At 41.0% G+C, this 12125-nt stretch overlaps 1 protein-coding gene across 4 annotated transcripts in view; it reads right to left on the reverse strand.

The window, feature by feature from the left end:
• Positions 1-3959: 3959 nt before the first annotated feature.
• Positions 3960-12125, reverse strand: part of prx (periaxin) — a 38401-nt gene continuing 30235 nt past the window's right edge. For 2 of the 4 annotated variants that reach the window (XM_071495767.1, XM_071495766.1), the window contains 2 exons: positions 6866-10882; positions 3960-6202 (listed from right to left, as the gene is read on the reverse strand). In XM_071495767.1, coding sequence (XP_071351868.1) covers positions 5916-6202; positions 6866-10882 — 4304 coding nt within the window. In that variant the 3' untranslated portion in view covers positions 3960-5915. Of the gene's footprint in view, positions 6321-6865; positions 10883-12125 lie in introns of all 4 variants that reach the window. The other 2 variants (XM_071495769.1, XM_071495768.1) reach the window with 2 other exon arrangements.

Here is a 12125-nt window from a genome sequence, read left to right on the forward strand (position 1 = left end):
CTTTGTAGGTGAGGAGGAGGATTTTAAATTCTATCCTGGAGTTTACAGGGAGCCAATGCAGAGAAGCTAACACAGGAGAGATGTGATCTCGTTTCCTAGTTCCTGTCAGTACTCGTGCTGCTGCATTTTGGATCAATTGGAGACTTTTTTCCTGAATTTTTGGGACATCCTGACAATAAAGAGTTACAGTAGTCCAGTCTTGAGGTAACAAATGCATGAACTAGTTTTTCAGCATCCTTTAGACACAGAATGGGTCTGATTTTTGCAATATTGCGCAGGTGGAAGAAGGCCGTCCTAGAGACTTGCTTTATATGTGAAGTAAAGGACAAGTCCTGGTCAAAAATGACACCAAGGTTTCTGACTGTAGCACTGGAGGCCAAGGTGATGTCATCCAGAGTCACTATATTATCACATAGTGTATCTCTGGGGTGTTTTGGGCCAATTACAATAACTTCAGTTTCATCTGAATTTAAGAGTAAGAAATTACTGGTCATCCAGGTTTTTATGTCCTTAAGACACACCTGAAGCTTGGCTACCTGGTTAGTCTCACCTGGCTTCATGGATAAGTACAACTGGGTGTCATCTGCGTAACAATGGAAATTTATCTGGTGCCTCCTAATAATGTTTCCTAGAGGAAGCATATATAGACTGAAGAGTATTGGTCCTAGCACAGAACCTTGTGGAGCTCCATGACTGACTTTTGTGATGATAGAGGAGTCATTATTAACATGAACAAACTGGAGTCTATCTGACAAATATGTGTGGCAGCACACACTCTGCACCTGCACATCATGCACCTCGCACTGATCTTACTGACATTCCCACTCCAATGCATTTGAACAATAGTATTTTATTCATGCTGGAGAGGTGATCTGAATCCAGTCCAAACCTTCCTGTTAAAACACAATGCAATTATTAAGGGAAACCTTGAAAACTTGAGTTGCTCGTGAATGGGGATGGGCGTGCTGCAGCACTCTCAGCGTCCCTGTTTAGCAACATGGGACACTTATATGCAAATCTCCCCACATTGTGGAGCAACTTGTTATTTGATGCATGTTATCTGATGCCCTTAAACGTCATACAGACAGAAGTAAATTCAAGGTTCAGGAGCTGATATGCTCTGATCTGGGGAGCAAGTTTGATAAAATTGTTACTTTTCCTGATGACATGCATCAGCGCTGGGAAATAGGACAGGGATGTAGGCTGACAAGGTGATGTCCATCAACAAAGATGCTGCCAATATGTGGGCTTACATACAAAACAATAGGCGTGGGTGTTTTGACACGCAGGTATGTGATGTGCTCAACAGCTTAAATTTAGACTTAACAGATTTGAGATGATGATTGAAATGATGAAATAAGATACTGCTACTTATTTGTGCAATGTCGTTCGAAATGTCTCATCTTATGTTCTGTGCGAGGAGAAGCTTCACCATCAGCAGTGAGATATAATGTGCTCTGTCCTGTGAAATCAACTGAAAACAGTAAAGGTGAAGCTGCAGCCTCTTTCTTGTCACTTCCCCTCTCTCTTGTGGCATTGTTCACTCCTCATACAGCATTAATACCCCCTCACATACATTCACCCTTGTAGCCTACGTAGCACAGCATCATCACAGCAGCAGATGAGTAGACTGGGAACACACACACACACACACAATGGGAAGACGTCATGCACCCTGTGAATAGTTTATCACTTTCTCCTCCAAAGTCCCTCCTCTCCAGTTATTTTTCAATAAGACTCATTCATGTGCTTTTGTGACTCTGATTCATCTCAGAAAGCTTTTCTCTCACTCCCTTTTCTTGGGGACTGATTTAGGTTTAATCTAAAGGTGACAATAACATGCTCCTGAAATATTTTTGTTGTGCTGTGCTTTTGCTTTCTGCAGTTAATGCCCACTGTAGTGTTTTTAAGTGAAGCATCTGATATAACAGTGAACTTTTTATGTCCACAGGTCAGAGTGATCAGTTTTTATGCACATCCATGTTCTGCTGTATCTGCTCTTTATATCCAGTCCTGCAGAAGACTGACTAGATCCAGCATTTTCTTACAGTGACTGAGATGTTAAAGCTGTGCCTCTGTCAGAAATCACTCCCTATAGGCCTATACTATAGAGTTATTTGAGTGTCTGAGTTCTGAGTGTGTAAATTTATCCAATCTCCTGAGCATTTTATCGGGAGCACCACACTAACACTGGGTAAGGCCCCCCTTTGGTCTTGGATAGTCTCAGTTCTTCATGTGACTGACTCCAGAAGATGCTGGAAACTTTCCTTTGAGATTCAGCCCCATATTGACATTACTAAATCACATCATTTCTGCAGATTTGCCAGATGCAGATTCATGCTGCCAATCTCCTGTTGTACCACATCCCAAAGGTGTTCTACTGGATTCAGACCAGGAGACTGGGGAAGCAGCTGAAGTACAATGAGCATTGTTTTGTTTTGCTCTGTGCCATGGTGCATTATCCTGCAGGAAGTAGCCATTAGAAGATGGTAAACCGTGGCCATAAAGGGAAGCACATGGTCATACTCAGACTGTGACATTCAAACCATGATTGATTGGTATCAAGGGCCCAAAGTATGAAAGAAAATATTCCCTACACCATCACACCACCACCACCAGCCTGGACTGTACAAGGCAGGTTGGTTCCATGGATTCATGGATTCTGACCCTACCATCTGCTGCCTCAGCAGAAAACCAGATCCATCAGACCAGCCTAAGTTTTTTCAGTCTTCATCTGTCCAGTGTTGGTGAGTCTGTGTCCACTGCAGCCTCAGGTTTCTGTCCTTGGCTGACAGGAGAGGAACCTGACCTGGTCTCTGCTGTTGTAGCTCATCCACCCCAAAGTTTGACATGTCGTTCATTCTGATGCTTTTCTGCTCAATACAGTTGCAAAAAGTGGTTATCTGAGTGACCGTAGTCTTTTTGCCAGCCCCAACCAGTCTGGCCATTCTCCTCTGACCTCTTTCATCAACAAGGTGTTTCATCTGCAGAGCTGCTCCACAGCGGAGATCTTTTATATTTGGCTCCATTCTGAATAAAAACTCTAGAAACTGTGTGAAAATCCCAGAAGACAAAAATATAATGTCCATGGCATGTACTTTACTTTCCTATAGTAATCCCACAGTGCAACACTCCAGATTTTATAGATGCAAAAATCACAACAGTGAAATATTAAAATGCCAAATGTATTTACTTTGAGCATCATCTTGTTTATCTTTTTTTTGAATTGCCACCAAGTGATGTGTATAAACTAAACACAAATGGGTGACAGAAACCTTCTTGGCAGAGGTGGGTGGCTGCAGTCAGAGATCAAGACTCTACATTTCCACAGAATGTCAAACATCTGTAAGATTTATAAGATACAAACAGCTGCAGTTTTCTTTAATGTTGGAAATAAAAACTAAACTTTTCAAGACCACTATCTTTAACTGATTTAAATGTGGAAGTACATCATCAGAGTTTGTGACTTGCTTGACCTGATCATTGACTTGACTTGTCTTGCTTGACTTACAGCAGGGACTTGACTTGTTTCTCAACACTAAAACTTGTGACTTGCACATGAGTGACTTACTCCCACCTCTGGCTAGTACTTATAGTAAATTTTGACCTATTAGTAAAAAGTTTGAGTTACTAAGTCAAAATCCTGGTTTACTTGTTCCAGTTACCATGGGTATTTCTATCTAAATCACTCACTTTTTTTGCTTTTCTTGGTGAAAATGATCTTCGATACCAGTGTGTTTTCTTCCAAATTTGGATTTATCAGTCACCTTTTACCCAAAATAACTTGCAGCCTCCTGCAGTGGATATGTGGGTATATAATAGATGTATGAATGATTCAGGCTGATACATGTTGAGTGGATTTTGTACACTGAAAACCCCAGGATACAAGGACACACCAATAAACCGACAGCCTTCATAATAAATTCAGCCACTGTGAAGGTCAAGACATCAGTGATCAATTATTTTTTGTGTGAATATTATTTTATTGATGTAACATCTTAACCAACAGTCATTCCAATGCAGCTTTGACAAAAACACTTGGCACTGAAAACCCTTATAATCTAAAAGAAAATTGAAGACTTGATTAAACCAGAAATGTAAAAATCTCTATACATATAGATACTACTCAGTGCGTGTTACCGTGACATGCCACTATTCTCGACCCCAGGTTTCAAAAATCTATTTATCACCTGCAAAACAGGCAAAGTGTTAAAAGTTGTTAATGTAAAAATGTGGGAGTGGATTTGTCAGGACCTCTTCGTGCATTTTATCACACCATTTCATTCTTTCTACCAACCTATAAAGTAAACCAAGTATAGTGAAAAGTGTTCATTCTCAAACATTTCACATCCACTTGAATAATAGCTCATTATTTTTGAAAAAATCTGATTTTTGCATCCTGTGAAATTCTTATTTTGTAAGTATATGGCTATGAGTAGTGTATAAAATCACTGCTTTTCAAAAGTTTTAATTGAAAGCTGACAACATTTTAGTGGCTATTTTTTCAAATGGTAGTTACTGCATTTGGGAATGAAACTCAAAACTATAAAATAAATATCTAAAAGACAGCACAAGGCTTTTCTCCCTGCATTTCAAAGCAAGTCATATTTTAAATGGAGGGCACACTTTGTGAAAAATAAGGGAAAAAGGCACTGTTATTAAACTGACATTATTCATTTTAACATCTGTAAGTTATTCTGTGACACTGTCAGAAATAATTATATGAGAAACAGAAGAATGTCAGATTAATAAAGGCATTTTAATCCAAAGGAAAACATGCATTGGTCCTCTTATTGTTGATCCCCTCTCTTCTGTCTTTAGAGGACATATTTTGCTACATGATGGTGTTTGTGCAAGATCAAGGCTTGCCACTCCTTAGCGGGTCTCTCATTGTAGCAGCCTTATGGTCACCTGATTTTTAGAGGGATATTCTCAAAGCGTTAAGAGAAAAAGGGTTTATAGTTTTACCTTTAAAACTCCTCTCACTTATTTTGTTAAAGTGCCCAACATCACCTATAAATCACAAATTTTTTTCCCGGGTTGCTATTGATCAGTCAGGGGTTGGTGTCTTTTTCTGGTAGTGTACAGTAAAAACATAAATATAAAAATAGATTAGCAGCAGGTTGGCCTAGATGTTCAAGAGCAAACTGTAACCAGATGGTTACAGATTTGATCCCCACAGCAGATAGAGTCCAGAGTGTCCTGCTCACACACCGTGACTATCTCTGGGTAACAGCACCAGCTAAATGCTTAAAATATAAAACTATGGCAGCAAATGAAAATAGGTCATAATCTCAAAAAGCTCACACTTTTCCTTCAAGACAAACAAAATAGGTTATCAGGTCAAAAAATATAATTTCTACTCCTGACTCTGGTGAATATGAAAATAATTACACTTTAGATTGAAGGGCTACTGCTTTAAAAAAGCAATTATATAGTTATATTTACATAAATATTACTTAGGCCTGTACTGTAGTGGTTCAAAATGAATTATTTTGAACTAATCATAAAATCGTGGTTAAATCCATGATGCTGATATGAGTAAATGACTCATTTTGAACACACAAACAACAATAAATAATGAAACAATCTGACATGTTTACATTCAGAGTGAAACCTTTAAAACCAAACAAAATCTGATAAATAATTTGGACTAAACTAACAAAACAAAAAATAGTAACATCTACAATGAAAAAGGGAAGTATATATTACTCTGTTGCTGTAATAATGACGATATTGCTGGTTAATGAAATGTCACTGTTTTTCATCACATTCATACTTTACTTATTAAAATATAAAATAAAGACATTTCCTTAAGAGAGGTTTGCCACATTGCAGAAACTTACAAAAACACTGCAACCTCACCAAAGAAAAACATAAAAATGAAGAGACATTTAAGATATTATTACAGCATCTCAGTAGTTTAAGTCTGACACTTGTTGAGTAGTTGTTGTCGTTGTCGAAGATTCACCTGTTTGCGTCTCTGTGGTAACCGTGCGCTTGGTGATTCTGGTGGTTTTGGTCACCATGGTTACAGTTCCCTCCTCAGCGGAGGAGACTTGGCGTTCTTCTGACATTTCCTGCGTGGTGAAGTCGAGCGCTGAGGTGTGAAGGCAGAAAGATCCCAAGACGTCTACCTCACCTCCAACCTCCCCCTTCCGCTGGGCCTGAGGAGAACCCTCTGGGGTTATCTGGAGGAAGCCTGGGGGAGGAAGAGAGGAAACAAGTGCAGGCAAGTAGAGGTAAGGAAATGAGAGGAGGATAGGTGGAGAAATCAAGAGGGAAGCATGTAAGAGAGGAAAAGGGAAAAGAAACTTAGCCTTGTGTAGCAGGGACAAAACAGGAGATGATATATTATTTAATTTTTAGAATAAAAACAAAAACATCAAAGGTAGTAGCAAGGATAAATTTCGTATTATTCAGTGTATATTGCAATAAATAACACATACAAAGTTTATACATAATAACTCAACTCTTCAGTTTGTAACATAGTACCATGCTAGAAATATGTATTATCTGAGCCTAAAGCAGAGATAACCCTGGTTATTTTTGGGGGGATTTGACAAAGCTATACCAGAAGCAGAGAAGACATAACACAGGGTGAACAGTACTAACCATATAAAAATCTGACTTTTGTTGGAGTTTCTTCTAAAGAAAAAAAAATCAAATAAAGATAACTTTTCATAATATTCTTTGTAAACAAGGAATCAAGTCATTTACTCCCCTAGTGTTTGATAAAACATGTTTGACTTGAATGCCAGCATCCATATCTAATTTTTCCTGTTATCTTGTTATCTCTGTTTGAGGTTTCCTTTATTCTTATTATGTATTATGTATCTTATTATATATTATTATTTATTCTTACCTGTGGAGTGTGGCTTCAGGGTGAACTTAGGGACCTTGAACCAGGGGGAAGATTCTCTTTCTTCAGACTCTCTGCTTTTGCTCTCCATCTCAGTCCAAGCCTGCACCTTTGTTGAGTTGAACTCCATTGAAGAACCAACTGGAGCCTCTGAGCTGTCCCTGTCCAGCAGATCTGTTCTGGCATGTGATGACACCACATCCTTCGAAGTCTCCTCACTTAAACCTGCAAATATCTTGCCTGATTTTACCTGAAGCCCTTTAGCATCTCCCCCTACTTCTGCTGTTGATTTCTGCTGTCCCTTTCCCAGTTTCACACTCATTTCTGTGTCATCCTCCCCAGCAGCCATTTTGCCATATGGACTGCTGAACTCCACTTTTGGGAGTTTGATTTTGCCACTGAATGTCCCTTTATCATCCTTGGAGCCTTTGTGAGGACTTGCATCTTTTTCACCATTGAGACTTGAACCTTCTTGCTTGAGAGTAACATCAAAGGACCCTGATTTGCCTGGAGAAAATGACACTTTGGGCATTTTCATCTTCCCTCCCTTTGACTTCTCTTCTCCCTCCCCCTCTCTCTCTGTGCTCACAGGAGTTGATTTATCTTTGGACTTCTTCATTTTGATTTTGGGCAATTTTACTTTGACGTCCCCTGTCTCAGCCTCAGTGGCTGGCTCTTCTTCTAGGAGCCCTGTGCATGGAGCAGGTTCATCTATTTGGGGAGGATTTACCAAGACAAAAACAGCTTTCTTTACTTTGGGCATTTTAGGGCCCTCATACTGAATTTCTGGCCCATAGATTCTTCCCTCAGGGCAGGAAATGGAGGGTAATGGGACACCAAACTTAGGGATTTTGATTTTCTTGCTTTTTTCTATTTTGTCATCATCTTCATCTTGTGATGTACCAATATCAAACTCTATGTCTGGGATCCTTGGGACTTTGATTTCTGTACTGGTTGATGAGAGGTTAACTTCTCCCGCTGTTTCTAGGTTGGCTAAGTCTTGTGTTGTTTTCAGACTAACACCTGGTAGTGCAACCTCTTGCACTGGGATGTTAATACGATCTTTGTCCTCTTTATGGCCATTGTGAGTTTCAACTTCAACTTCATATTCACATCTTTCTTTAACCTTGCATACATGTTTGACTTGACCACCTAACTCCTCATTGCAACAGGTTTTGCAAGTTTTTGCTTCTGCGGTTCCATCTCTGCCAGCTTTCTTTTTTGGCAATCCTATCTTGAATTTTGTTCCTTTGACTTTAGGTCCCTTCACTTTGCTGCTGGTTCCTGCTGTATTGAGATCCAAGTCAGGTAGTTCAACTTTTTTCCTGTCCTTCTTGCCCTCTCCTCTATGAAATCCTATAAGCTCCAAGTCTCCTTTTGGACCTTTAATATCTATTGTTGGCATCTTAAGTTTCAGACCTTTGTGCTCTCCTTCAACATGCAAATTTGCTTTTGCATGAGCCTCTGTGTCTTGTTTAGATTTACTAGGTGTCACACTAATGTCTAGGTCCGGTGATGTGACTTGTGGATCTTTAATTTTCCCTCCTGCCACGATGGTTGGTAAGTTGATCTGTGCCTTGCCTCCTGTGTCTTCCATTTCTACAGAAAGTGCTTCAGCATCTTTACTTTTGCCTTTCGGAAATGAAATATCAACTTTTGGCATCTTGATATGAGGTAGCCTGATGGTTCCACCCTCTGCCTCCACTCTCTTCTCTGGTGTGTTAATACTTGATTTTCCTTTAGGGATAGATATGTCCACATTAGGCATCTTGAACTGTCCTCCATCCCCTTTAGGCTCTATACCTGTACTCTCAATTGAAGGTGTTCCTTTAGGGAGAGATATGTCAACTTTTGGCATCTTGAACTTCCCCCCCTCACTCTTAATTTCAAGTTTGGGACCTTCAGTCTTTCCTTTTGGCAGTGAAATGTCTACTGAGGGCATCATCATCTGTGACATTTTAGATTTGGCTCCCTCTCCTTTAATCTCCATCTCTGCTCCTTCAATTTTACCATTTTTTTCTTTGGGTAGAGAAATATCAAAAGAGGGCATTTTCATATGAGGCATTTGAAATTTCCCACCTGCACCTCCCTCTATCTCAACCTCTGGACCTTCAATTTTGCCTTTTGGAAGAGCGATATCAACATCTGGCATTGTCACATGAGGCATTTTGAACTTTCCCCCTAAATCTCCCTCCATCTCAACTTCTGGACCTTTGATTTTTCCTTTGGGCAGTGAAATATCAACAGAGGGCATGCTGAGATGTGGCATCTTGAATTTTCCACCTTCCCCTTTGATCTCCACCTCTGGACCTTCAATTTTCCCTTTAGGCAGTGAGATATCAACATCTGGCATTTTCATGTGAGGCATTTTGAACTTTCCTCCAGTTCCTCCCTCCATTTCAACTTCTGGACCTTCAATCTTTCCTTTTGGAAGTGAAATGTCAACAGAGGGCATGCTGAGGTGTGGCATCTTGAAGTTTCCACCTTCCCCTTTGACCTCCACCTCTGGACCTTCAAGCTTGCCTTTGGGCAGTGAGATATCAAAATCTGGCATTTTCATGTGAGGCATTTTGAACTTTCCTCCAGTTCCTCCCTCCATTTCAACTTCTGGACCTTCAATCTTTCCTTTTGGAAGAGAAATGTCAACAGAGGGCATGCTGAGATGTGGCATCTTGAATTTTCCACCTTCCCCTTTCATCTCCACCTCTGGACCCTCAAGCTTGCCTTTGGGCAGTGAGATATCAAAATCTGGCATTTTCATGTGAGGCATTTTGAACTTTCCTCCAGTTCCTCCCTCCATTTCAACTTCTGGACCTTCAAGCTTTCCTTTTGGAAGTGAAATGTCAACAGAGGGCATACTGAGATGTGGCATCTTGAATTTTCCACCTTCCCCTTTGATCTCCACCTCTGGACCTTCAATTTTTCCTTTAGGCAGTGAGATATCAACATCTGGGATTTTCATGTGAGGCATTTTGAACTTTCCTCCAGTTCCTCCCTCCATTTCAACTTCTGGACCTTCAATCTTTCCTTTTGGAAGTGAAATATCAACAGAGGGCATACTGAGATGTGGCATCTTGAAGTTTCCACCTTCCCCTTTGACCTCTACCTCTGGACCCTCAAGCTTGCCTTTGGGCAGTGACATATCAAAATCTGGCATTTTCATGTGAGGCATTTTGAACTTTCCTCCAGTTCCTCCCTCCATTTCAACTTCTGGACCTTCAATCTTTCCTTTTGGAAGTAAAATGTCAACAGAGGGCATGCTGAGATGTGGCATTTTGAATTTTCCACCTTCCCCTTTCATCTCCACCTCTGGACCTTCAAGCTTGCCTCTGGGCAACGAGATATCAAAATCTGGCATTTTCATGTGAGGCATTTTGAACTTTCCTCCAGTACCTCCCTCCATTTCAACTTCTGGACCTTTAATCTTTCCCTTTGGAAGTGAAATGTCAACAGAGGGCATGCTGAGGTGTGGCATCTTGAATTTTCCACCTTCCCCTTTGACCTCCACCTCTGGACCTTCAAGCTTGCCTTTGGGCAGTGAGATATCAAAATCTGGCATTTTCATGTGAGGCATTTTGAACTTTCCTCCAGTTCCTCCCTCCATTTCAACTTCTGGACCTTTAATCTTTCCCTTTGGAAGAGAAACATCAACAGAGGGCATGCTGAAGTGTGGCATCTTGAATTTTCCATCTTCCCCTGTCATCTCCACCTCTGGACCTTCAAGCTTGCCTTTGGGCAGTGAGATATCAAAATCTGGCATTTTCATGTGAGGCATTTTGAACTTTCCTCCAGTTCCTCCCTCCATTTCAACTTCTGGACCTTTAATCTTTCCTTTTGGAAGTGAAATGTCAACAGAGGGCATGCTGAGGTGTGGCATTTTGAATTTTCCACCTTCCCCTTTCATCTCCACCTCTGGACCTTCAAGCTTGCCTTTGGGCGGTGAGATATCAAAATCTGGCATTTTCATGTGAGGCATTTTGAACTTTCCTCCAGTTCCTCCCTTCATTTCAACTTCTGGACCTTTAATCTTTCCCTTTGGAAGAGAAACATCAACAGAGGGCATGCTGAAGTGTGGCATCTTGAATTTTCCATCTTCCCCTGTCATCTCCACCTCTGGACCTTCAGTCTTTCCCTTGGGCAGAGAGATATCAAAATCTGGCATTTTCATGTGAGGCATTTTGAACTTTCCTCCAGTTCCTCCCTCCATTTCAACTTCTGGACCTTCAATCTTTCCCTTTGGAAGTGAAATGTCAACAGAGGGCATGCTGAGATGTGGCATCTTGAATTTTCCACCTTCCCCTTTGACCTCCACCTCTGGACCTTCAAGCTTGCCTTTGGGCAGTGAAATATCAAAATCTGGCATTTTCATGTGAGGCATTTTGAACTTTCCTCCAGTTCCTCCCTCCATTTCAACTTCTGGACCTTCAATCTTTCCTTTTGGAAGTGAAATGTCAACAGAGGGCATGCTGAGGTGTGGCATTTTGAATTTTCCACCTTCCCCTTTCATCTCCACCTCTGGACCTTCAGTCTTTCCCTTGGGCAGCGAGATATCAAAATCTGGCATTTTCATGTGAGGCATTTTGAACTTTCCTCCAGTTCCTCCCTCCATTTCAACTTCTGGACCTTCAATCTTTCCTTTTGGAAGTGAAATGTTAACAGAGGGCATGCTGAGATGTGGCATCTTGAATTTTCCACCTTCCCCTTTGACCTCCACCTCTGGACCCTCAAGCTTGCCTTTGGGCAGCGAGATATCAAAATCTGGCATTTTCATGTGAGGCATTTTGAACTTTCCTCCAGTTCCTCCCTCCATTTCAACTTCTGGACCTTCAATCTTTCCTTTTGGAAGTGAAATGTTAACAGAGGGCATGCTGAGATGTGGCATCTTGAATTTTCCACCTTCCCCTTTGACCTCCACCTCTGGACCCTCAAGCTTGCCTTTGGGCAGCGAGATATCAAAATCTGGCATTTTCATGTGAGGCATTTTGAACTTTCCTCCAGTTCCTCCCTCCATTTCAACTTCTGGACCTTCCATCTTTCCCTTTGGAAGTAAAATGTCAACAGAGGGCATGCTGAGATGTGGCATCTTGAATTTTCCACCTTCCCCTTTGACCTCCACCTCTGGACCTTCAAGCTTGCCTTTGGGCAGTGATATATCAAAATCTGGCATTTTCATGTGAGGCATTTTGAACTTTCCTCCAGTTCCTCCCTCCATTTCAACTTCTGGACCTTCAATCTTTCCTTTTGGAAGTGAAATGTCAACAGA

Source organism: Trachinotus anak, unplaced genomic scaffold (genome assembly GCF_046630095.1).
Source record: "Trachinotus anak isolate AG129_WGS33_773 ecotype Australia unplaced genomic scaffold, CSIRO_AGI_Tana_v1 ptg000014l, whole genome shotgun sequence".
In the NCBI taxonomy this organism is placed as follows: Eukaryota; Metazoa; Chordata; class Actinopteri; order Carangiformes; family Carangidae; genus Trachinotus; species Trachinotus anak.